At 35.1% G+C, this 27,925-nt stretch overlaps 1 protein-coding gene across 6 annotated transcripts in view; it reads right to left on the reverse strand.

Annotated features, from left to right (window-relative positions):
* The window catches only part of TRMT11 (tRNA methyltransferase 11 homolog), a 63,393-nt gene that overhangs the window by 27,156 nt on the left and 8,312 nt on the right, over window positions 1–27,925 (reverse strand). Inside the window, exons 1-11 of one of the 6 annotated variants that reach the window (XM_060167995.1) lie at window positions 27,663–27,681; window positions 21,595–21,660; window positions 19,900–19,973; window positions 16,594–16,675; window positions 16,413–16,505; window positions 16,044–16,178; window positions 14,889–15,045; window positions 7,476–7,556; window positions 4,082–4,246; window positions 2,669–2,741; window positions 2,412–2,543 (exon numbers count right to left, since the gene is read on the reverse strand). In XM_060167995.1, the coding sequence (XP_060023978.1) occupies window positions 2,412–2,543; window positions 2,669–2,741; window positions 4,082–4,246; window positions 7,476–7,556; window positions 14,889–15,045; window positions 16,044–16,178; window positions 16,413–16,505; window positions 16,594–16,675; window positions 19,900–19,922 (941 nt within the window). In that variant the 5' untranslated portion in view covers window positions 19,923–19,973; window positions 21,595–21,660; window positions 27,663–27,681. Of the gene's footprint in view, window positions 1–2,411; window positions 2,544–2,668; window positions 2,742–4,081; window positions 4,247–7,475; window positions 7,557–9,832; window positions 9,884–14,888; window positions 15,046–16,043; window positions 16,179–16,412; window positions 16,506–16,593; window positions 16,676–19,461; window positions 19,528–19,899; window positions 19,974–21,594; window positions 21,661–27,662; window positions 27,682–27,925 lie in introns of those variants that run through there. The other 5 variants (XM_060167992.1, XM_060167990.1, XM_060167993.1 and 2 more) reach the window with 5 other exon arrangements.

Here is a 27,925-nt window from a genome sequence, read left to right on the forward strand (position 1 = left end):
ATCTTGTGATACCTCCCCCTGGGAAATACTAATCGAGAAGAACATGATAACTCACAGCAGAGAAACCTGACAGAGAACATGACCAGATGATCAAGTTTAAGACCTCCCGTAGAGGTTGGCTCTGTGTGCCCCATAATGCAGTGCACTAAGAGCACAGTATCATTTTTGTGGTATTTCTACCAAGAGCATTGCCTGAGTCTGGTCAAGGAAGAAACATCAGATGGACCGGGTTAGGGGTCAACCTTCACAATATAAGCCCTGTACTCTATAAAACTGTTAAGGACACAAAAGATAAGGAAAGATTGAGGAAATATTCCAGACTGGAGGAGAATGACATGAGGGGTCAATGCAGTACATTTTCCTAGAGAGACTGCAATCAGTAATATCTGACTGGGGTCCATGATCTGGACAGCAGCACTATCAATGCTGACTTCCAGACTTCAGGGGTTGATGGTGATTTGACAACAATGCTCTTGCTTCTGAGAAATGCAATGAAATACGCAGGGGTGATGGGGCATCATATCTGCAACTTCTCAAATAGTTCCAAAAATGATTAATGATAATGGGCGTGCGATTAATGTAATGGGTGAGGAAAGGGGGGTAGAGGAGGTGTATGTTAATAGTTGGAAAATTTGGATGGGGGAGAGATGGGAGTTTTTTGCATTTGAAACTTTTCTGTAAATTTGAAATTTATTTCAAATAATTTTTTTAAAATTCCAGCTCTGAAAACTTGAATTAAAACAAAAAGACAAGTTAGTTTGCTGCTGGAGTTCAGCTTGTCTAAGGCAGAAACCACTTTTGAATCAAAATAAACAAATATGCTCTTCTCTGAAAATATTTTTTTTCTCTGAAAATATTAATAAAACACCATCTATCACTCCACATACCAGACACCTGAGATCTTGGCAAGATCTTCAATTATGTGAACAGCACTAGGAATAATGAAAACAATAAACTAGCTAGCTTTTAACTTTAGACAAGTCATTTCACTCCTTGGAATTAATTTCTCTTATTTCCAAAATTAAGAAATAATTAATTTCTTAACAGAACATAAGCCCTGTGTTAAGGGGTATGGGTATGAATGTGTACAGTCTTATTAACTGATAAACAAGATGCAAAACTAAAGTTACATCAGGGTTTCCCTGAGGGTGCAGTAAGAATCCGCCTGCCGATGCAGGGGACACAGGTTCAAGCCCCAGTCCAGGAAGATCCCACATGCCGTGGAGTAACTAAGCCCCTGGGCCACAACTACTGAGCCTGTGCTCTAGAGCCCGTGAGCCCCAACTACTGAAGCCTGTGTGTCTAGAGCCCACGCACTGCAATGAAGAGAGTAGCCCCTGCTCGCCTCAACTAGAGGATGCCCGTGCACAGCAACGAAGACCCAATGCAGCCAATAAATAAATAAATTTATTTTAAAATAATAATAATAAAAAAATAAAGTTAGGTCCTGGTAGCTCCCAATGAAACATTTATAAAAGAAACAACAAAAAAGCATAGCTTCCAACTGCTGAGGGACCATCAACCATTATGAAAAGACAAACAAGAAAACACTGGTCTAAAATGCTTTTTGTACAATTATGTATAGTAAATATAGAAATTAAAATAATTTCTAAAAAAGATATCTATAGCATATTGAACAAATAGCCAAATTTTCAGCTTGACACTGCCTTTCAAATCTAAAGATCCTGTTTTGTCAACACATCTTGTCTTTCATTGTTGGTGTACACAGCTCTGTTTATAATTAATAACTACTGAATAATAAAACCCAAACCAATAATGTTGAACATAATCAGGGCTTTAAATATATGCATAGCTCTTAGTTTGTTTGGTCTTAGCTTTTAAAAAAGATTTTACTGCATTTACGGTGATCATAAGAACCAATATATATTCAAGCTAACTAGCAGTAGATAGATGAATCACTCAGCTAAGTTGTTAAAATTTATCTAAGTTTATGGCCTGGCCAAAGAGCTACTGAACACACAGGCCCCGAGCTAAGTATGATATACAACAGGGGCAAACTTTTGCTCTTACAGGCCAGATAGTAAATATTTTAGCTTTTGTGGACCACATGTGTTTCTGACACATATTCTTCTTTGTTGTTTTTTTCTTTTCTAATAATCCTTTAAATAGGTAAAAACCAGTCTTAGCTCAAGTGCCTTACAAAAACAGGCTGAAAACCATATCAGCTCACAGGCTGTAGTTTGCCAACCCCTGATGTAAAATAAAAAGTTCAAAGCAATTCAATCAATAAGAAGAAGGGGCCTGTTTTATGCAGCGTGTTGGTAAATGAAGGCCATCATACACATTAAACACAAAGATATTTACCCTGAATATGATTAGAGACAGGGGAAAAAAGTATGCTAGATATACAAATACCATAAGAAAAAGTAAAATTATTTAATATTACATACTCTGGTGTGTACACTGGTAACCAATAGACTAGTCTTCCACCTAATACGAGGGTCTCAGCTGCAAAGTTTAACAGGTCAAAAAACATATCACTCAGATGATAACTCAAGGAAACAGGAACGTGGCTTTCTGGACTAGACAAAGAAAACAAAATTTCAAAATCAGTGAAAAACTTTAAGACTATTAAACTAAGTTAATTAAAAAAAAGCAATATGCTTCTTCCCAAAGTAGTAACATACCATATTTAACTTTTACTTACCATTTTTCTATCCCCTTTGGTATTTCCTTTTGTGAACCTGTTCTTCTTGTAGACTCTCTAATACCATATGGAGCTAGACAGAAAACAGGTAACACGGATAGTCAAAAGTCACCTAATCACCACTGCAAAGCAGATGGACATCATGTGCCTCCAGATATGACACCCTGAGAAGGATACATCACCTATGCAATATTCCAGCTGAGAATGCATAACAAGAGGGACATTCTATTTAAAACACTGGGAGGGCAGGCAAGCAGGTGACTGTATTCTTCAAAATGTCAATGTCATAAAAGACAGAGAAAGGTTGTGAAAATGTTACAAACTAAAGGAGGGTTAAAAGATATGACTACTAAAGGCAATACCTGACACTAGGCTGGATACTGCACTTCAGGGAAAAACATGCTATAAAGGATGTTACTGGGTCAATTGACAAAACTGGATGAGAAACTACAGATTAAAGAATTAGCGATTCACTGAAATTGGTAACTGTACTTTGGCTATCTAAGAGACTATCCCTATTCTTAGGAAATATACACTGGAGTATGGGGGGGCGGTGAAGGGCCATGATGTATACAACTTACTCTCAATTGATCAGGAAAAAAATTACGTATTTTTATAAATACACATAGAGAGTGAGAGCAAATAATAAAGTAGATTATTAATAAAAAGTCACTCAATTTTCAGAAGTATATTCATACTTGCTAATTTTTCTTTTGTTAGATTTGAAAATATCTAAGTTACCAAAGAACTGAAAAGGTCTGAGATGGAAGGGTTGAGATACTATATGCCACTATATACAGATTTACCGCCAAATACTATAGAAAAGGTAGATTTATTCTTAGATAGGATGCCTGAAAAGCCCAAGAACTCACATGGCATGAGAAAACAAGTTCTCATGCACATTCTTGAAGCTCAGTGGGTTCACAAGCACAGTGGGTCACACCCAAATTTCTTTTAACTCTATAAAGGAGATGCCAGTTACAACGGGCACAACAACAACAACAAAATATAAAAGCTTACACATAGAGAAATGGGAGATATCTGAAACTTTCTTCTTCAAATGTGATACCATAATTGCAAATGACATTTTGGCTCCAGTTGCTACACTAATAACCAATTACGGTCAAATATAAAACAAATATAAAAACAAATTTATGTCTTAAAAAATAAGTCGAAGAGAAAAAGGGATGACAAGTTAATACATATAGTTTAAAAAATCAAAACCACTTAGTTAAATTGGTGTCCTGCCCTACATTCATAATTTTTTCCTTCTCACTATGTGAAGAAGTCAGGGGTGAGGGGAATACTAATACAAGTTGGCTTTCTTTGTTGTACTGATAAATTTTGTAATTTAAATGTAAATGACTTTAGGAACCTAATCCTACTCCTACTTTTGTATAAAAATAAACTTACGATCAGTGATGACTGCATCAAAGTATGTGCCCTTCCTCCAAGAAGGTTTAGATGCATCTGAAACCAGGACATCAAGGTAATACTTCTCTAAACCATATTGACGAAGATTTGCCCTAATGTTTTCATCTGGTCCTCTCCATTTCTGGTTTTTCCTACTAGCCTTTCCTGAAGGGAAAGAAAAAGGAAGACAGAACTAACAAACAACATTCTTACCTCGTCATTTGGCTAAAAGTAACGTTTAACTTATCTAAACCTATATTTAATCAAATAAAACTTGCTTTCATTTCAAATCTTAATTTTATTTATACAAGGAACAATTATTTTTATTTTAACTTATTGTAAAAAATGTTTCAAAAAGTAAACTGTACTGATGTCTAACTATCCTTTCACATAAAACTGCCTTAAAACACTCATTCAATAATTAATGCATTCAAAGCGTACTAATAAAGACACAGAGTTAAACAGAACATGGTCCCTTTCCTCTAGCAGTGTAGAAACACTGACGAATTAGATAAATGGAACAGAAATGAAGAGAGCTAACTTGGGAAATGCAGGAGCTGTGACCATGGACAGAGGAGGTAAAACGAGAACACAAGAGATGAAGTGTTAAAGTGGGGGACTCAAGGAAGAAGTTCAAAAGTTTTAGTTTAGGAGACATGAGTGGATGATGATACCATCAATTAAGATCTGAGAAACCAAGAGGAAAAGAAAATCTAGGAAAGAATGAGATTCATTTGAGATACATCAATCTTGATATACCTTGAGGTACCTACAGAAGCTTCAGAAAGAGATATTCAGCAGGTAGGTAGAGGCCAGAATACATATACCTGAGAGATGTCAGTATATAAACTTAAGTTAAATCTGTAAGAATGAATGATATTTCTGATTAACCTAGGTGGCAATTACATAAATGTTTGTTCGATAATTACTCTTGTTATTTTAATAAACTTCTGTATTATGATCTACTTCACAATAAAAACAAAACTTAAAAAGCAAAAGAAGAATGACATGACTCTGCACAATATGTAGTGTGATAAAAGGGGTCAACAAGAGATGCCTGGAGAAAAGCAACATATAAACAGACATTGAAGAAAACTGCAGGGCCTTCAGGAGACTGAGATCAAAACAAAGAAATCAGAGTACCACCCAATGAAGCCACTGTCTAGGAAACCAAGGGCTGCTTTATGAAGGTCAACACTGCCAAATACTGTAGATCTGTGGCCTTAGTAAGATTTTTCAGTAGGCATGCAAGCTGAAAAATAACAGGCAGAAGGCAGTTAGAGATGAAGAAGAGGAATAGCAAATAAACTAGTCTTTTTAAGAAGCACTTTGGGGGACTTCCCTGGTGGCACAGTGGTTAAGAATCCGCCTGCCAATGCAAGGGACACGGTTTGAGCCCTGGTCCAGGAAGATCCCACATGCTGTGGAGAAACTAAGCCCACGTGCCACAACTACTGAGCCTGCGCTCTAGATCCCATGAGCCACAACTACTGAAGCCCTCACGCCTAGAGCCCATGCTCCGCAACAAGAGAAGCCACTGCAGTGAGAAGCCCATGCACCGCAACAGGGAGGAGCCCCCTCTCGTCACAGCTAGAGAGAAAGCCCACATGCAGGAACGAAGACCCAACACAGCTAAAAATAAATAAATTTATTTTAAAAAAATGAAAGAAGCACTTTGGGGACTTCCCTGGTGGTGCAGTGATTAAGAATCCGTCTGCCAATGCAGGGTACATGGGTTTGAGCCCTGGTCTTGGAAGATCCCACATGCCGGGGAGCAACTAAGCCCATGCACCACAACTACTGAGCCTGCGCTTTAGAGCCTGCGAGCCACAACTACGGAGACCACGCGCCACAACTAGTGAAGCCCACGTGCCTAGAGCCCATGCTCCGCCACAGAGAAGCCACTGCAATGAGAAGCCCGCGCACCACAACGAAGAGTAGCCCCCGCTCGCCACATCTAGAGAAAGCCTGAGCGCAGCAACGAAGACCCAACACAGCCATAAATAAATAAATTAATTAATTAATTAATTTTAAAAACTCAATCTCTTAAAAAAAGAAAAAGAAACACTTTGGTAAAAGGAAGAGGAAAACAAAGTAGTAGCTAGGAGGGTCCCTATAGAATTGATAGAAAAAGTTCTGTATTTTTAAAATAGAAGAAACTTGGAAGTATTTGAGAGTATAGTAAGAGATTAGAAGCATAGGAAGCAGAGGGCATATCTAACAGCATCTTGGATAAGCTCTGAGGAAACTCTACCTCAGTCAGAATTCTACCCAAGTAGACTGAAAGGTTATCACATAACTTTTAAACATAACTCTAATAAATAAAAATTCAAATGAATTATATAGGACAATATCCTTAAAGCAAACATACTGCTTCTACTAAAAGCAAACAGGAATAATTCTTCTTAGCACTTTGTCTACTCTAACATACTGCAGACAAAGACTATCTTTTTCTGGTTAGCCCATTTAGGTGAACTTTATAAAATGTTACTCATTCTCCTTATAGTACTAAATTCTTTATAGCAAGGTAGGAAAAAAGACAGTTCATCAAATACAATATATCAAATTACTTAAGCAAAAGAAAATAAAGTCTAATAAATTCTCACCTATATAATAATTTACACTGGGTGAGTAAGAGGAAAAGCATGTTTTATAGGCTGATTCTAGTTACAACAATGAAACACCAGCATAACTACAATTTCAAAGAAACTTTACATTTTTAATACTATTCAGCTATGAAGAAATATTTTCAGTTTGATTCAATTTCATCCAATCACACTTCATTAGCAAAGCTTCTAGATTTTAAAGTATTTTCCAAAATTGCCTCAAAAGCAAGCAGATGCTTATCTCAAATTACCCTCAGTCTAATGCAGAATCTTTACTATTACCGTCATCTTAACTGTCTCAAAGATGTTTCGGTCAGTTATGAAATTAAAAACATGTATGGTACTCAAGGACTAGAAATTAGAGTATACACATATGACTGCTGAATAAAAGAACGGTGATAATTGTTAAGTAGAAACTCTGTTTCACTAACATGAATATGCTAATTAAAAATGACTAGTCCCTCTCCCACTTCCTTCCCAACCCAAAAGTTTTACAACCTTATTGATTGCCTACTTTTTAAAAATCTAAGACCAAAAATTGCTCTGAGAGGAGGGATTTTTCCTACTCATCTTTGTGTTTCCCCGGGGGTCATTTTGCTCACACTGGATCACTTCATAAAAAGCAGATACCCAATGAAGTCTTATTGTTGTAAGAATAACTAAAACTGTATCACAACACTTTAACATTAAAAATAGATGTATAATGCCATATATAACTATTTAAGTATCTTAAAGGCACATTTGGTACAAGAGCAAAGACTGTAACACTGTCTAGAACCACTACTCACCCAAGCCATGAACGGTGTTGTAGTCTATGTCTGTCCCATATACATATGCACCAAAATGAGCAGATGCTATCAGAAGGCCACCTGAAAAAAATCACACAATTGTGATCTGTTAACCAGAAAGTCCCAGACTCTTATTTCTTCCCCTATTTAATCTGATCCAAATTCTTACAAACCAGCTGTAGGCAGAGTACCCTAGAATGACATTGGTTCCGGCTATATTTAGTAGGCTTCAGAACTGAAAAAACAACCCCCTAAGCTGTGCTCATCACACTGGTCACAAAGCAGGGAATTAATATATGCCCTGGCATTATTACTTTAAACAGCACTACTCTGGGAAAATTATCCTTTTCTTGGTCAAAATAATGTGTATTTAAACATTTTAATCTTATTTTGAGAAGTCTATACAAAAGCATCTTCCTCCTTTCTTACAGTGAACATACAAGGCTGCTACACAAAGAGCTGCCAATAAATAAGTCTGACAATTGGGCTTAATTCTCACTCAAGTCAGAGTTTCAAATAACTTAAAGAGGGCATAATTAATATATAAGAGATTAATTCTTACAAAACTTAAAATATGAGGACAACAAACAGTTACTCCTATTGTCAGTGAGGTAATTATCTGATTTTAAACTGTAGATACAAATTTCTGAATAACTGTTATCAGACATACACAAAAATAGTTAATACAATGAATTTTCTGTTTACTTAGTGCTGTGAACAAAGAAAGAACAGATGTCCTAACACGATTTGACTAGACTAAGTAATTTGGTAGGTGTGACCAGTTCACATATGAAGGAACATCCTTATAAAGATTAAAAATTAATGAAATCCTTTAAACTAAAAGGTATAATATTTTTAAATTGTTTAAGAATAAAAATTCACAAAGTTAAATATCTTAATAATTGTTCTTTTCAATGAACTTCACTTTTTTAATTATCCAAATTAAAAATGTTCTTAGTACTTGGGTAAGTCCTAATAGTTATACTGCAGAACTATCTGTCAGCCAAACTGAAATCAGAAATATACAGAAAAATATTCTTAGCCTATGCACAAACTTGGATATGGGGAAATAACTAGGGCTCTTTCCATTATATCCTTTTGAAATGTAATCTCTAAAATTAAGATGGGTAGTGCCTCCAGAGGGTCAAGGTCTATAAATGAATGTGTTCCTTCCATAGCCATTTAAAACATAGTTTGGTAACATGTACTTAAAAATACTTTGCTCAATGAAAAATATTATAACTACTACCTAATGGAGCCATGAATAAGAGAAATGGAAGACTAAAAGTACAGCAGAAACCAAAACCTAGGTTCCCTCATACTAACTACAAAAAGCATTTGTTTGAGGAGGTAAGGTTAAGTAAGCCCTCATAATTCTTAGCCTATAAATGGAACAGTCCATATTTAGGAAAGGTACTATATTTAGTAATGACTTGAAATACAAAAATCACTTCACCCATATTAGAGGAATTACTACAATTCTGCCAATTAAGGCAGATACTCACCTAGAAGAACTAGTTGTCAAGGGGAACAGAAAAGCTTTCCTGTGTTCCTTAAACAGAACCTTATCCATTTGGTTAGAGTGAGTTTTGAGAAGACCCAATTTAGAGTACACTGCTGAAAGGAGATGAATAATCTGTTAGACTACATCTGTTAGTTAACTTTGTGCCCTTTAAAAGCTTTTCAAGTTTCAAATAAAATCAATATAAATTAGCTTCTCTGAACTGGTCACTGGGTAATCACCGTTAATCATCTAGTTATTTTTTTAATTAAATTGAAGCATTTTCACGTTTAGTTATACCTCAGTTGGAGTTTCCTTGGAAGCTTTTTGGTGGAAGAAGGGGTGATAAAACGGAGGGGGTGAAGTGTTGAGGGGGCAGATAACATGACTCACCCGATTTCTTATTAGCTATCAAGTGTAAAAATACCACATATGTGATCTAGACTAGCAAATCAGCATTTTAATGTCTTATTACCTAAATAGTAACCAGTTTAAGGTTAGGGTAATATCTTACAGGTAAAAGGACACAATAACTGAATTATGATATAGAAACAAATTTATGAGTTTCATCTGTAGAGATTTAAGTGGAAAGCCTTATAAAAATGTGAAAATGAGAACTGGGCTTTGGTTTTGCCGAAAGAAAAGGAAGAAAAATTGTAATACTATGTCCCCTAATAAATAAAATCCTTAATAAAAACAAACAAACAAACAAAAACAACTCATAAATTAAACTAGCAGCTTAAGCAAAAGGATATTGCCAGAAAACAGAGATTATACCAAACTATGAGACTCAGGAAAAGGGGTCCACAAAGAGTTGTGGATAAAATGGGAAGCAGAGATTCTCACAAAGACCTACAGAGATCCATTATCTCTCTGCTAACTTTCTCTTTTCCTCCTCATAGTCTCCTCTCAGAGGTAGACAGTGGGCTTCTCAATACTTGCTCCCATGTCTATCATCTGCAATGACAAAATTTCAAAGTTTTACTCCTTTCCTTAAACCTATGAGCCACTTGAAAGTAGAACAGGCAAGGAGTACACAATAGTCTCCTGGGTATATTCTTAACTACTAAAGGAGTGGACTCATTTGAGAGAGGGGAAAGGGAAAAGCAATCAGAGCTAGGGCTGCAGAGCTACATCACTGCACCTACAGACATCGGCACACACTTGTGCCAATTATTTTCATTATGAACAAAGAATTAGAAGTTTACAATTTTAACCCTCAATTACCTTGCCTGCTGCCACAATTTGCCAATAGTTGCAAATTATGAATATATTGGAAATCAGCCAAAGAAGGAACTAGAAAATGAATTCATGGCCAAATTGTTCATCATCACCATTCAATATTAGCTATATCTAACAAAAGGTTAGCTATTAGCTATATCATCAAAAAGGTATCTAAGTGCTTAAAAAAATAATTAAAAAATGATCAACAGTATGGTCAATTGACTGTCTTCCATCCATCATACAATTTCCTAAGAATTTCATATACATATATTACCTCACTTAACCTCACAATATATTACTTATTACCATTTCACAAATGATGGAATTGAGGCCCAGACAAGTAAAGCATCTTGTTCAAAGTCATATAGTAACTGACAGAGTAAGGATTTAAAACTCACTCTCTTTGCTCTTATGGTACGCTATACTATATAACTTCCTTTAGGGTCAGCAGCAATTGAAGTAAATATTCATTAGCCTACTAATTAGATACACAAAAGTAAAATTTGTTATTAAACAAATTAAATTAAGTAAGGCTGCACACTCAGTTAATAAGAGTTGTATACAATTCACGAGTCTTGTATCACGTCACAGGCAGGCCTGTGCCATTATAGGTATTCAACTTATGCATGCTGATCATTCCTTTAGCAATGTTCATATTAGAACAGCAGTACTTCCTAATTACTGACAGCTGACCCACGATATACATCTTCCCCCTTGAGAAAATGGAGATGTACAACTTAAAATAAATCTTACTATAATGAGAATCAATGTATTTGCTAAAATGGAAATGAAAGTGTATTTCTGTAGCTCATAATGTCATTCTAGACAAGAGAACAGACTGTCTAAAAGGAAAAGGAAAGGTATTTAGGGAGGAAAAGATTATATCTCTCCTTTCAACTTCCCAGAAGCTTTCTAACCTACTCTATAACCTTGAGACCATCACAAGCCATAAGTAGTCTGTGGGTAAAGCCTTCAGGAAACTAATAAACATCTATTTTGTACCTTTAGAATGGAAAAGGGATATCATACATTTGAATTAAAACAAAAATACTAAAAAAGGAAAAGAATATCATCCAATACTTATGAAAAACTACGACCATGGAGGAGGGCACAAGGCTACTTATTTCTCCAATCCTTCAGAAGGTACTACCCATCGAAGAGACAAAAGGTCCAGTAAAGAGGACAAACTGCTTAAGAACTGTGCCTATTCTCAATTATTAGCCATTAACAGTTATAAAACAAAAGCACCAAAAACTAGCTAAAGTCTTAAAGCTATGCTTAAACAACAAACACAAATTATGAAATGTATTTTAGCAGCATCTTTGCAAAGATCTTCCTCTTGCAATTTTCCATTAACTGTCCTACATATTGCAATTAATTTTCCATTAATTGTCCTATACAGTATAAACAGTCAAATGACCAAGATATGCTACCCACCCTAAGGAGCAGCCTTAAAGCAAATTAGGGGCAGGTCTGCTCACCCCTTACCACACTAAATAGTCAACACCTTGACTGCTATGGAAGTTAGCATTTCATAATATGCCCAGCCTCGTCTACATCAAAGGAAGGAAATTTTACCCATACTGGTAACTATTTTTGAACTTTATGGTCTGGTCTATGTGTATGTGTGCATACTAAACACGTACATGTATGTATCTCAAAGAATCACTTCACAGGAAAAGGTTTTAGAAGTCCAAGAACAAGATTAAGAATTAATAGAGGGTTACCATTTGGAAAAAGATAAATTAAATCAATTCCTCACGGCATACAAGAAAATAAACTCCAAATGCATTCAAGATCTAAAAGGAAAAAAATCAAAACTACTAAAGTACCAGAAAACAGAGCTGAATTCCTCTACAAATTGGATGTAGCGGGAAAGTTTTTGCCTGACAAAAAAACAATTACATGCAAAGTCAAAACATAAAGGGCAAACTGGGAGAAAATATTTTACATATTTATATACATAAAACAGGAAAAAAGGGGGAGAGTGACTAAAATATAAAGTATTTTTTAAAATAAGGGGGGGGAATCAAAAAGTCTACAGAAAAATAGGCAAAAGATTTGGAGATAATTCCAAAAACGTTATAAAACTGGACCTTAAAATAGAAAAAGTGATTAGATTTCACTCGTAAGAGAAATACAAATGAACACTTCACTGAGATAACATTTTCACCCAACAAACCGGCAAATTTCAAAAGCCTGACAATATACTCTGCTGGTGAGGCTGTGAGGGAACAGGGGCTCATATATTGCTGGCGAGAAGGCAAGATGGTATAATGGAGAGTAATTTGGCCACATTTAACAAAACTACATACGCTTACATTCTTCAACCCAGCAATCCTAATTCTAGGAATTTACCCTGGAGCTATACTTCCAACACTGTGAAAGTATATATGTACAGATTATTCATTGCAAGCATTATTTGTAACTGTGAAATATGGGAAACTACCTATATCCAAGTTGAGGTGATTGTTTGACTAAATTACAGTACATAAACCCATGGAGTACAACTATAAAAAAGAACGAAGATAATCTCTATGAACTAAAGGAAGTGATTTCTAAGAAATACTAAGTGAAGTTAAGTGAAAAAAAAAAAAAAAAGAAATCTGTACGGTTAGACCAGAATTTGTAGTATATGTGAAAACTCACAATTTCTAAAACATGTATATGTTTGGTTGACCCAAAATAAGGAACATTCTGGATAAAAAATAAAGAGAGGAGGGATAGTATTCTTCAAAATTGTAAGTTTTATAAAAGAAAAAGTAAGATTCTGGATATACTCCACATCAAGGGATCAAAGAAATGTTAACAACAAAATACAATACCTGGAAAGGAAAACAGATGGTATAAAGGGACATCAGTGGGTCAATTACCAAAAATGGAATACAAACACTAAACTACTGTATTAATAGTACATTTACTAACACTGAAAACTATACTGTGGTTATGTAAGAGAACATCCTTATTCTTTTTTTTTTTTTGCGGTCCGCGGGCCTCTCACTGTTGTGGCCTCTCCCGCTGTGGAGCACAGGCTCCGAACGCGCAGGCTCAGCGGCCACGGCTCACGCGCCCAGCCGCTCCACGGCATGTGGGATCTTCCCGGACCGGGGCACAAACCCGCGTCCCCTGCATCGGCAGGTGGACTCTCAACCACTGTGCCACCAGGGAAGCCCGAGAATATCCTTATTCTTAAGAAACACATTCCAAGTCTTTGAGAGGTAAAGGGATGTAATGGATGCAACTTACTTGTATATAAACATAATGAGAAAATAAATGATAAAGCAAATGATGCCAAATTTTAACAACAGTCTACTCTGGGTCAAGGATATGTGTGTGTGCTTTCTTCTATTTTTAATCTTGTAACTTTTCTATCAGTTTGGCATTATTTCCTGTAAAGTTCAAAAAGTTGGGGAGGCACTCAGGATAATGAGGATAGGAAAGAAAGGAATAGGTATAGTAGTATGTTGGGGGTGGGATATATGAAGACAATGGTGGAATAGCAGAAGAGAGACTCACTAAGATTAATTCAACAACACAGGAAATAATTCCACCAGTTAGAATCTCTTGACCTTGATTCTATTTGCTCCTAATGACATGGGATTGTATTCCTCAAGTTAGTTTATGGTACAATAGCTGGCTGGCAGATCCTAAGGCTGAGAGAGGCAGCATTATGATACTAAAGAGCACGAGCTCTGGAGTTAGACTGCTTGAGTTTGAATCTCATGAGATTTCTACACTGTATAACCCTGACCAAGTCACTTAACCTCTGCCTGTGCCATAATCTCAGGAAGATTTTTTTAAGTATCTCAATTTCAGTAGTTGTAAGAATTAAATTAGATAGTAACATTAGAGTGCATAGCTAGTACCTGACATGTTTACCATTCAACAAATAGTAGCTACTGCATCACCACTGCTTACAAAGTTTCTGATGAGTTTCTGATGGGGAAAGACCACTACAGGGAGAAACTCCAACCACGCATAATTTGTTCCTAAACGATCTGAATCATAATGAATTTAGCCAGATGAACCTAAATGTGAGTACTCCCTAAGTATAGGCAAGATTTAAAAAAATGGGTTGAAGCAGGAAAATGTCTTCAGAGTCAGATGAAATAAACTTGGACTTTTAGGACTTCCACACAAAGTTAATTATGAGGACATCCAATCAAGTGCATACAGAACCCAGGTCATAGCCTCAGCAGCCAAGCTCTAGTCCATTGATACTTAGTCACTTTTCTTATTTTCAAACTTCACATATGAACCTCCACAAACCAAAGGCACATTTTTTTTCCATGTAAGTATATAATTATCAATTTTAGAAGATGAATACTTTTTAAAATTCTGTCACTCAAGTCTTTCTTCCCCCCAAGAGTTTTCCTTTTTTTTTTTAACTGAAGTATAGTAAGAGTTTTCCTATTTAAATAAACTATATAGCTTTACAACATTTCTACAATGTATGGTATACTCCCCTTAGTGGTTTACTTGGGGAAATAAACCCCACAAAATTCTTTCAGCATCCTCTTTGGAAGTGGCAAAAGTGTTAAATATTGGCTACTATACAAATATGTGGTTGTCTCTTATCTAATGATAAATAAAGGATTATTTTATCTTTTAGCAAAACTATTACTATGACCTTGACTAATATAAACAAGCAACATCTCTACACTAGTTTAACAATTAAATTAAAATACCTGTTCCAACAAATGGATCAAATACAATATCATTTTCTTTCACTTTTCCATGGTTGGCCATGATGAATGATAAACCAGCATCCATGCTTGTATTTCCAATAAAGTGTCTCTTTTTGACACTGTATGACTCAATAAGCTCTCTCTGCCCATCTGCAATCTAGATTAGAGATAATTTTCAATTTGTGTAAATGTACAGAACAGATTTAAGATAATTATTCACAATAAACCCATAGTATCTTGATAATGAGAACTTCTTTCCATTTACCACTGCTTCACATAAATATGTGATTAAGGCAGTTATGGACAAAAACCTTTATTTCTTAGTGTGTTCCCATTTACTTTTGCTTTTCAAAGCAAATTTGAATTGAATTTGAATGCAATTATTCCAGGGCTTGGTGGTGAGCTCTAGCCACCTCTTTTTTTCTCCTAAATAACAATATTCTGTAACATAAGCCACAGCTTCCTGCCTCAGGGAAGTGGGCAGAACTGCTCTGCAGTAATTTCATTTCTCTTCAGAATGAAAACCTAGATCAGAGAGCTCCACAAATGAGAATCCTGCTATCACAGCACTCTGCCTTTTCTCTGCTTTATTAAAAAAGCAGTTCACACTTTCCGATGAGTCTTAAGACTTCCAGGTACATGACCTCCTACCTGGGCCCCATATCTAACAATCCTCTTGCATTTCATCAGAATCTATGGAAAAACAAAACACACAACCAATATTTTCCACTGATTTTAATTCATACAGTAGTTCTGACTCTTCAGCTCCTTTAAAGTTTTACATATAAAGAGTCAAATACAAAGGCCTATCACTTAGAATTTTTTCTTTTTCTTTCAATTTTTTATTGAAGTATAGTTGAATTACAATGTTAATTACCGCTGTACAGCAAAGTGACTCAGTTATACATATATATACATTCTTTTTCATATTCTTTTCCATTATAGTTTATCACAGGATATTGAATATAGTTCCCTGTGCTATACAGTAGGACCTTGTTGTTTATCCATTCTATATATACCAGTTTGTATCTGCTAATCCCAAACTCCCACTCCTACCCTCTCCCACCCCTCACCCCTTGGCAACCACCAGTCTATTCTCTATGTCCCTGATTCTGTTTCTGTTTCATAGAATAGGTAAAAAGAACACTTGCTTACCCATCTACCAAAATAGATATTATGTGGATTCTCAGGGATGCAGTTTGGGTCCAAACCATAATCCTCCAAAATAGAGAATATATGTTGTGGCTTCTTTAAATTCACTTTTCCTTCAAATGGCAGAAATTCAAGGGCCTAAAAAATAAAAGTAATTCCAACGTCCTATAAAAATTTAAAAGAAAACATAGTGCTTATATAATAATACCAATCTTGTAAGTCTGGTATCAGCACTAAATAAGACAAAACATGAAAAGTACTTAGCACATAATGTGGTACAAAAGAAGCACTTAGCATTGCGGATATTATATATCAACAGTGGCTATATTACATTAATCTCATAGGTTTTTGGTTTTTGCTGAATTCACTTACATCTATCCGTTTGATTTTTTCTTCTTGTGTCAACGTTTTATTAAATGTGTGAATCTTTATTTTATATGTAGAATCTGAATGCAGAAATGGAACCTAAAATAAGAGCAGATAAATTCTTTAAGCTTAGTAATTCTACATTATCTACAGATATGCTTACAGAAAACCACATTTCACTACGCACCATCTTCTCCACAGGGTAGTTTCTCAAAGAACTATATAGCTCCTCTGGAGACTTTCCATGACCCCATAGTTCAAATATAGACCTAGGAAATAAATGATTGACATTAACCTCAGTAAAAAAAAAAAAAAAATGAGTTCATACAGTAATATGTAACAATTATTTCACTGGTTCTTTATGCTTGCTCCACTAAAACAATTATTGCCTATGTTTTCTAAGCTATAAATGAGAAATAAGCATCCTGGAAACAAATATAGCTTAAGTCTAAATTAACACAGAAGTTGAACTTTACACAAATAAGGAGGATTTATAAGTCAAGATTTTTTGAAGTTTTCATCATAATCATTTTTAAAAAATTTTTATTGGAGTATAGTTGATTTACAATGTTGTGTTATCACTTCATCATTTTTTAACTAGAACACAAATGATTCCATAAAATGACTTGTGATTTTAGTGAAACAGTAATAAAGGTGCAGGAAATTCAATCATTCCCACTGTCTTCTGAATAAAACAAAAGGAAAAACGACCAGATAAAAATGTTACCATTAATATTTAGCCATTATTTAATAACATTTAGTAATAATTACTTTTATGACTATTACAAAAACAAAATTCTTACGACAAAAAATTCTCAAGTGTCTATCAAGGAACATAAAAAATTAAGCAAAATTTCATTGTAATCAATGAAACAATTCTTAGAATTAGTTGTAATGGAACTTGATCTATATATTAGTACAATTTTGTGCATCTGAATTCAACTACTTTATGATTGTAAGTAATGCTGCCGTTAGGACTGAGTATACTATCTTCTGAAAATGAATTCCTCCTTTCCCTTGTAATGAATTATAGAAAGAGGGCCTCTACAGTAATACTACCCTTACTTAGCTAACTAAGAGCTAACAATATAACTCAAAGTACCAGGGACTGTTCTAAAGCCACTTAATATTAATTCACATATTCCTCACAGGAATCCTATTAGGTAGCTGCCAGTATCATCATCCATTTAACCAATGAGGAAACTGAGGCACAGAAAGATTAAATAACTCTCTCAGGTCATATAGCAATTGGTGAAGCTAAGATTCAAATCCAATCCATCTGACTCCAGAATCTATACACTGCTTCTCAGATATAAATATGCAAAAAGACAGAAACTCCAGGCCATTCAGGAAAGGCACAGACAATTCCATAAATCATAATTATCCCTAATGAACCACTATACAGTAATTTATAGGAACTAATGCTTGTAGTGATAACCTAGAATCAGTAAAAATGAAATAATACTCCCTATCCTCTTTTTCAGAAAGAATTTATATAACATTAATAAATTTATATTTAAATGGCAAAATAAAAATGTTAGAACATCATAAGCTTCAGTTATAATTGGAACACTGGAGTAACACCCTTTGTGATTTAGATTTCGGAGTAAACGGTTTTCATATATATGACTGCACTATTATGATCCCTATTTTAGAGATTATAAAACTTATATGAATTGCCACATCTCATGGGTGCTATATAAATAAGCATGGATGTCAACTTACTAATATAATATCAATATGACCTAAAATATTTCACTGATTATAGCAGTAATAATGAAACCTTTCTGACAAATAAAAATGCTTTAAGAAACTATGCTTTGAGGGAAGAAGGGTAATAGAATGGGGAAAGATACACAAGGAGCACCAATGGTTCCTGTCATGGTTTATTTCTTTAAAAAAAAAAAAAAAGCTGTGGCAAATATCTCAAAATGTTGAGATCTAACAAGGTAGGTACCTCGGTGTTTGTTATATATCACTGCTTGTGATATGCTCAAAATAGTCCATGTTAAAAATAAGTCAAATAAAATGAACTTTCAATCCCTATTCTACCACAAAAAAATCTGAATTTAAGTTAGCTTTGAATGCACTGTTCTAAAAGTCTATTAGCTCCAGAACAATTAATGCTACAATTAGAACTGTAAATTTTATCCTCTGAAAATGAATTCCCCCATTTCTATTAAATTTATAGAGATAAGGCCTCTGCAGTAACTGTTCTTACTTAGTTATCACTTAAGGTATAACCTCAGCTATGTAAAATATACAGAGACTAAAAAGCAGCCAGGGACATTATTTCATAATGTTATACAACTATTACACAACTATTTATTGTACCATTACTCAAATATATTCATCAGAAGATATGAGCTTTGAAGGAAGTATACAAGTTCTGGTTCTCAAGTAGCTATTTTAAACCTATAAGCTTTATCTTTGGAATTCAAACACCTCTTAGAGCCATAAATTTTAATACGCTAATGTAGAGTAATAATTATTCAAAGAATGTGTTTCTTAGTTCTGTTTCTGATTTCTAGTCATTTTTATTGACTAAGACCCATCAACAAGCCTCAATTTATGAGATTAGATTTAGTACTGCAGCTAGTTTTCAATAGGATAAATCTAATATGGGGGTTGTAGTCTATTCAATAATATAGCAATGACATACTATGCTATAAAGTATTGCTAACCATGCTAACAAAACTAGATATATGTAAATTCTTATTTGCACTGCATTATTAAATATTATAATTTCTAAGCAAAAAGAAGTTTTCAGAAATGTTTGGGGATGGGGGGGCATGTAAAAAAAAAAGCAATTCAAGGATAAGTTGTTCAGTTCTTAAAATGGTAGCTAAAAATGCAGTTTAATTTTCAAACCCAAAGATAGAATTTTCCAACAATAAAAAAAATGAAAGAAAGAAAAGAAATGAAAAAAGAACAGATACTAATGATAAAAGCTAGAAAACACTCAGGCAGGATAAATAAGGAAGACATCATTATATTAATCCATATCAAGATATGATAATCAGAGTTCCTCTAACAAATAAAACAGAAAACATACTTTATGGTAGTCCTCATTTTTTGTCATCTTACACTTCACCAATCTGTTCATCTAACTAAAAACCATCTATAAGAAAAACATTTTTAGGTTTTCAATACTTTGGTTATAATTAAATGTGGCATTTATCCTATGTAATAACATAGCATTTACATCTTATACCATATGCTTGCTTAATGTAGAAATTTTAAAAAATTATTCTAAAGCAAGCGTTTCTGCATTTCACCACTGAAATTCTCTCAACCTCAGTTTCAGCAGATAACTCTCCTCTGTTCTCCTACCACCATCCAGTGGCAAATACATGTAACTACAAGCTAAGCTGAGCTCCCCAAACAATCAACCCCCTTCTACCTTCTGCCAACATAAGCAAAAAGTAGGACAGAGTAGTTATGAGAAGTCTGGTTTACACTCATGCAGGAGGACACTATAAGTTTTTCTTACTTGGCACACACTGTCCGTTTCATTAAGTTTCTGGCAATATCTTCAGAGGGAATGCTAAGAATCCAAAAAGGAGACTGAAAGAAACAACAATATATGGTTTTATGGCCTCATATGCTTTCGTTTAAGAAGTCAATAAGGAGAGATTCCTATCTGCTACTTTTATGTAAGAATATCTGATTTGACACTAACCAAAATAAAAATTGCTCCAATAGATTAAAAAAAAAATAAATTATTTTAATAGGTAACCTGTTAAGATAATACAGTACAGTATCAGAACACTTTTATAAATGACTGTATAAATGAAAACATCAGCAAATTTAAGGATATTTAAACTTCAGGTTAATTTTGTATTTGCTCTTATATAGTTTGATCAAGAATTAATGAGTATTTTACCCCAAAATATAATTTCAGAATTTTTTATTGTTGCTAATTATTTCTTATAACACAGCTATTTTATTTTTAACTACTAAGTAATGTATTTCTTTGAATGATCCCTTTTTTTCTAGGTAATTGTGGCCACCCGAGGGGGTGGGAAACATAGTTATTGTCTCTGCAATAACTATGATGGAAAACTATACAGTATATTATTAAATTATCATATATTTTTATTATTTTATCTAAGGAAAAAAGTTCCAAGTGCATCAGTGGGTTTTAATACCCAAGATTATAGGCACTTCTGTGCTCCACCCAGATAACCACTTGCCAGAATGCAGCAAAATGTAGCAGGATCCTAACCTCAGTTTAACACCCTCACCCAATTATATCCACACTCTCCCTCTTTTCCTCCTCCCTCAATAAGTGAAATTCATTCAGGAGTACAAGTCCAACACCAGGGGACTTTCAAATTAAGTTCTCTCATCTTTTGTGAAAAGTCCTCCCTGCCACACCCAGCCTTTATTCCAATATTTACACTACCCTACAGAAAAATTCAAAATAATCCAAACAGGAAAAAAGATGGTCATCTCAGTATCATTTTTATTAGGAAAAATTTAAAAGCAACCTGAATGAAATGAAATCATTAGATAAATTACGGTAGAGCTAATCGATGGAAAATATTACACATCCCTGTTAGTAATGAAAGCTATGCAGAAATATGTGCCTACATTAATGCTATCAAATGAAAAAGAAATGCAGAAGTTCACTGGTAGCATTACCACTGAGCGGAAAAAATGTATATGAAAAAAGACTAGAAGGCAGTATCCCCAAATTATAAGTCACGTCAAGGAAGAAGAATTGTGAATGATTTTTTCTTCTTCTATTTTCCAAACTCCTCTAATACACTGATAAACCATCAAATACAAAATATATAAATAAACTCACAATTTCACACATGCACAATTACAAATTTTAAAATGAGTACCAATATAAGCCTGAAATTCAGCTAAATTCTAAACTCTAATTATACCTCATCAATAGAAGACAGCCCTTTTTCCAATGAAGCAACAGATATAAATTATGGTATAACTGTTGAACTACAATTTAAAAACTAATAAAATAAGTGAATACTGGAAATAAATCTAACTTTCCAAAACCAAAATTTCTCCCAAATATCCTTTTTATTCAATTGCCCCTAAAAACAGACACAGGTAACCAAAAAAATATAAATTTAAGATTTTGAGTTCTTCTCTTTAAATCCAAGGTTCTATTTATAAGGATACTACATATGGGCTAATGAAAAATACAAATTAAACTTACCTTTCCATAAGTTTCCTGACTATTGGTGAACTGACCTCCAAAAAGTGAAAGCAGAGACTTTATTTCCTATATTGAAAATATCAGAGAGAGAATACATTTTAACACAGGGAACTTAAAGTCTATTAAGATGCAGTTATAACACACACACACACAAAGACACACACACACACACACACACAAAGAGCAGATTATCTACTTAAGGTGTTTAAATGTCAATACCAGACAAATTACAACTCTGGGTTCTAAAAAATTTTACAGTCACAATCATGGTAAGTAATTTTGGAGAAATTTTAGAAAAAAAAAAAGCGTTGTCAAAAAACTTTGAGAAAATGCACTGAGTTTTAAAAGGAAAAAGCAGATTACAAAAACAATAGATTAGTAAATCTGACAATGGATCAATACAAATAAATTAGATAATTTGAGGATGTTCAGAAAAGAAATAACATGTTTGTAATGATGTTTAGGATCCCTGTGTTTTCCCTTTGAATATTAATATCATAAACATTTTCTTCCTTGGCATCAGGATTGCAAATTTTTCAGTAGGAAACAATATACTTTATGTTGGACATTTAGGTGTTTTCAACTTTATCAGTTTAAAACAGAGCTAAATACTTATTTTCACAAATATATGGATTTTTCCATTTGAGATTGCTTCTTTAAAGTAGCGTTACTATACTCAGAGACGTGAAAAATTTTATGGCTTCTTAGAGTATATGTGGCCAAAATACTTTTTTTTTTAACATCTTTATTGGAGTGTAATTGCTTTAAAATGGTGTGTTAGTTTCTGCTGTATAACAAAGTGAATCACCTATACATATACATATATCCCCATATCCCCTCTTTCTTGCGTCTCCTTCCCACCCTCCCTATCCCACCACTCTAGGTGGACACAAAGCACAGAGCTGATCTCCCTGTGCTATGCAGCTGCTTCCCACTAGCTATCTATTTTACATTTGGTAGTCTATATATGTCCATGCCACTCTCTCACTTGGTCCCAGCATAGCCCTCCCCCTCCCCGTGTCCTCACTTCCATTCTCTACGTCTGCGTCTTTATTCCTGTCCTGCCCCTAGGTTCTTCAGAACTTTTTTTTTTTTTAGATTCCATATATATGTGTTAGCATACGGTATTTTTCTCTTTCTGACTTACTTAACTCTCTGAGACTCTAGGTCCATCCAAGTCACAACAAGTAACTCAATTTTCTTTCTTTTTATGGGTGAGTAATATTCCATTGTATATATGTGTCACATCTTCTTTATCCATTCATCTGTCGATGGACACTTAGGTTGCTTCCATTTCCTGGCTATTGTAAATAGAGCTGCAATGAACACTGTGGTACATGATTCGTTTTGAATTATGGTTTTCTCAGGGTATATGCCCAGTAGTGGGATTGCTGGGTTGTACGGTAGTTCTATTTTCAGTTTTCTAAGGAACCTCCATACTGTTCTCCATAGTGGCTGAATCAATTTACATTCCCACCAACAGTGCAAGAGGGTTCCCTTTTCTCCACACCCTCTCCAGCATTTACTGTTTGTAGATTTTTTGATGATGGCCATTCTGACCGGTGTTGAGTGATACCTCATTGTAGTTTTGACTTGCATTTCGCTAATGATTAGTGATGTTGAGCATCCTTTCATGTGTTTGTTGGCAATCTGTATATCTTCTTTGGAGAAATGTCTATTTAGGTCTTCTGCCCATTTTTGGATTGGGTTGTTTGTTTTTCTGATATTGAGCTGCATGAGCTGCTGGTATATTTTGGAGATTAATCCTTTGTCAGTTGCTTTGTTTGTAAATATTTTCTCCCATTCTGAGGGTTGTCTTCTTATCTTGTTTATGGTTTCCTTTGCTGTGCAAAAGCTTTTAAGTTTCATTAGGTCCCATTTGTTTATGTTTGTTTTTATTTCCGTTTCTCTAGGAGGTGGGTCAAAAAGGATCTTCCTGTGATCTATGTCATGAAGTTCTGCCTATGTTATCCTCTAAGAGTTTTATACTGTCTGGCCTTACATTTAGGTCTTTAATCCATTTTGAGTTTATTTTTGTGTATGCTGTCAGGTAGCATTCTAATTTCATTCTTTTACATGTAGCTCTCCAGTTTTCCCAGCACCACTTATTGAAGAGGCTGTCTTTTCTCCATTGTATATTCTTGCCTCCTTTATCAAAGATAAGATGACCATATGTGTGTGGGTTTATCGCTGGGCTTTCTATCCTGTTCCATTGATCTATATTTCTATTTCTGTGCCAGTACCATACTGTCTGGATTACTGTAGCTTTGCAGTATAGTCTGAAGTCAGGGAGCCTGATTCCTCCAGCTCCATTTTTCTTTCTCAAGATTGCCTTGGCTATTCGGGGTCTTTTGTGTTTCCATACAAGTTGTGAAATTTTTTGTTCTAGTTCTGTGAAAAATGCCTTTGGTAGTTTGATAGGGATTGCATTGAATCTGTAGATTGCTGTGGGTAGTACAGTCATTTTCACAATACTGATTCTTCCAATCCAAAAACATGGTATATCTCTCCATCTGTTTGTATCATCTTTAATTTCTTTCATCAGTGTCTTATAGTTTTCTGCATACAGGTCTTTTGCCTCCTTAGGTAGGTTTATTCCTAGGTATTTTATTCTTTTTGTTGCAATGGTAAATGGGAATGTTTCCTTAATTTCTCTTTCAGATTTTTCACCATTAGTGTATAGGAATGCAAGAGATTTCTGTGCATTAATTTTGTATCCTACTACTTTACCAAATTCATTGATTAGCTCTAGTAGTTTTCTGGTAGCATCTTTAGGATTCTCTATGTATAGTATCATGTCATCTGCAAACAGTGACAGGTTTACTTCTTCTTTTCCGAATTGGATTCCTTTTATTTCTTTTTCTTCTCTGACTGCTGTGGCTGAAACTTCCAAAACTATGCATAATAATAGTGGTGAGAGTGGGCAACCTTGTCTTGTTCCTGATCTTAGTGGAAATAATTTCAGTTTTTCACCATTGAGAACGATGTTGGCTGTGGGTTTGTCATATATGGCCTTTATTATGTTGAGGTAAGTTCCCTCTATGCCTACTTTCTGGAGGGTTTTTATCATAAATGGGTGTTGAATTTTCTCAAAAGCTTTTTCTACATCTATTGAGATGATTATATGGTTTTTATTCTTCAATTTGCTAATATGGTGTATCACATTGATTGATTTGCATATATTGAAGAATCTTTGTATTCCTGGGATAAACCCCATTTGATCATGGTGTATGACCCTTTTAATGTGCTGTTGGATTCTGTTTGCTAGTATTTTTGTTGAGGATTTTTGCATCTAGGTTCATCAGTGATATTGGCCAGTAGTTTTCTTTTTTTGTGGCATCTCTGTCTGGTTTTGGTATTAGGTTGACGGTGGCCTCGTAGAATGAGTTTGGGAGTGTTCCTCCCTCTGCTATATTTTGGAAGAGTTTGAGAAGGATAGGTGTTAGCTCTTCTCTAAATGTTTGATAGAATATTCTGGTGAATCCATCTGGTCCTGGGCTTCCGTTTGTTGGAAGATTTTTAATCACAGTTTCAATTTCAGTGCTTGGGATTGGTCTGTTTATATTTTCTATTTCTTCCTGGTTCAATTTCAGAAGGTTGTGTTTTTCTAATAATTTGTCCATTTCTTCCAGGTTGTTCATTTTATTGGCATATAGTTGCTTGTAGTAATCTCTCATGCTCCTTTGAATTTCTGCAGTGTCAGTTGTTACTTCTCCTTTTTCATTTCTAATTCTGTTGAGTCTTCTCCCTTTTTTTCTAGATGAGTCTGGCTAATGGTTTATCAATTTTGTTTATCTTCTCAAAGAACAAGCTTTTAGGATCAATTATCTTTGCTATTGTTTCCTTCATTTCTTTTTCATTTATTTCTGGTCTGATATTTATGATTTCGTTCCTTCTGCTAACTTTGGGGTTTTCTTGTTCTTCTTTCTCTAATTGCTTTAGGTGTAAGGTTAGGTTGTTTATTTGAGATGTTTCTTGTTACTTGAGGTAGGACTGTATTGCTATAAACTTCCCTCTTAGAATTGCTTTTGCTGCTTCCCATAGGTTTTGGGTCATCGTGCTCTCATTGTCATTTGTTTCTAGGTACTTTTTTATTTCCTCTTTGATTTCTTCAGTAATCTCTTGGTTATACAGTAGTGTATTGTTTAGCCTCCACGTGTTAGTATTTTTTACTGATTTTTTCCTGTAATTGGTACCTAGTCTCATAGCACTGTGGCCAAAAAAGATACTTGATATGATTTCAATTTTCTTAAATTTACCAAGGATTGATTTGTGACCCAAGATATGATCTATCCTGGAGGATGTTCCATGAGCACTTGAGAAGAAAGTGTTATCTGCTGTTTTTTAGATGGAATGTCCTATAAGTATCAATTAAGTCCATCTTGTTTAATGTATCATTTAAAGCTTGTGTCTCCTTATTTATTTTCATTTTGGGTGATCTGTCCATTGGTGAAAGTGGGGTGTTAAAGTCCCCTACTATTATTGTGTTACTGTCGATTTCCCCTTTTATGGCTGTTAGCATTTGCCTTATCTATTGAGGTGCCCCTATGTTGAGTGCATAAATATTTACAATTGCTATATCTTCTTCTTGGACTGATCCCTTGATCATTATGTAGTGTCCTTGTCTCTTGTAACATTCTTTACTTTAAAGTCTATTTTGTCTGATATGAGAATTGCTACTCCAGCTTTCTTTTGATTTCCATTCCCATGGATTATCTTTTTCCATGCCCTCACTTTCAGTCTGTATGTGTCCCAAGGTCTGAATTGGGTCTCTTGTAGACAGCATATGTACAGGTCTTGTTTTTGTAACCATTCAGCCAGTCTATGTCTTTTGGTTGGAGCATTTAATCCATTTACATTTAAGGTAGTTATCGATATTTATGTTTCTATTACCATTTTCTTAATTGTTTTGGGTTTGTTATTGTAAGTCTTTTCCTTCTGTTGTGTTTCTGGCCTAGAGAAGTTCCTTTAGCATTTGTCGTAAAGCTGGTTTGGTGGTGCTGAATTTTCTTAGCTTTTGCTTGTCTGTAAAGGTTTTAATTTCTACCTTGAATCTGAATGAGATCCTTGCTGGGTAGAGTAATCTTGGTTGCAGGTTTTTCCCTTTTATCACTTTAAATATGTTCTGCAACTCCCTTCCGGCTTGCAGAGTTTCTGCTGCGAGATTAGCTGTTAACCTTATGGGGATTCCCTTGTATGTTTATTGTTGCTTTTCCCTTGCTGCTTTTAATATTTTTTCTTTGTACTTAATTTTTGATAGTTTGATTAATATGTGTCTTGGCGTGTTTCTCCTTGGGTTTATCCTGTATGGGACTCTCTGCGCTTCCTGGACTTGACTATTTCCTTACCCATATTAGGGAAGTTTTCAAGTATAATCTCTTCAAATACTTTCACAGTCCCTTTTATTTTTTTGTGGTACGCAGGCCTCTCACTGTTGTGGCCTCACCCGTTGCGGAGCACAGGCTCCGGACGCGCAGGCCCAGCGGCCATGGCTCACAGGCCCAGCTGCTCCGCGGCACGTGGGATCTTCCCAGACCAGGGCACGAACCTGTGTCCCCTGCTTCAGCAGGCGGACTCTCAACCACTGCACCATCAGGGAAGCCCCTCAGTCCCTTTTTTTTTTTCTCTTCTTCTTCTGGAACCCCTATAATTCGAATGTTGGTGCATTTAATGTTGTCTCAGAGGTCTCTGAGGCTGTCCTCAATTCTTTTTTCTTTTTTCTTTATTCTGCTCTGTGGTAGTTATTTCCACTATTTTATATTCCAGGTCACTTACCCATTCTTCTGCCTCAGTTATTCTGCTGTTGACTCCTTCTAGAGAATTTTTAATTTTATTTATTGTGTTGTTCATCATTGTTTGTTTGCTCTTTAGTTCTTCTAGGTCCTTGTTAAACGTTTCTTGTATTTTCTCCATTCAACTTCCAAGATTTTGGATCATCTTTACTATTATTACTCTGAATTCTTTTTCAGATAGACTGCCTATTTCCTCTTCATTTGTTTGGTCTGATGGGTTTTTACCTTGCTCCATCTGCTGTGTATTTCTGTGTCTTCTCATTTTGCTTAACTTACTGTGTTTGGGGTCTCCTTTTCGCAATCTGCAGGTTCGTAGTTCCCGTTGTTTTTGATGTCTGTTCCCAGTGGGTAAGGTTGGTTCAGAGGGTTGTGTAGGCTTCCTGTTGTGTAGGCTTCCTGGTGGTTCAGAGGGTTGTGTAAGCTTTCTGGTTATGCAGGTTGGTTCAGAGGGTTGTGTAGAACTGGTGCCTGTGTTCTGGTGGATGAGGCCATATCTTGGCTTTCTGGTGGGCAGGACCACATCCAGTGGTGTGTTTTGG

This window comes from Lagenorhynchus albirostris, chromosome 12, assembly GCF_949774975.1.
Source record: "Lagenorhynchus albirostris chromosome 12, mLagAlb1.1, whole genome shotgun sequence".
NCBI classification, from domain to species: domain Eukaryota; kingdom Metazoa; phylum Chordata; class Mammalia; order Artiodactyla; family Delphinidae; genus Lagenorhynchus; species Lagenorhynchus albirostris.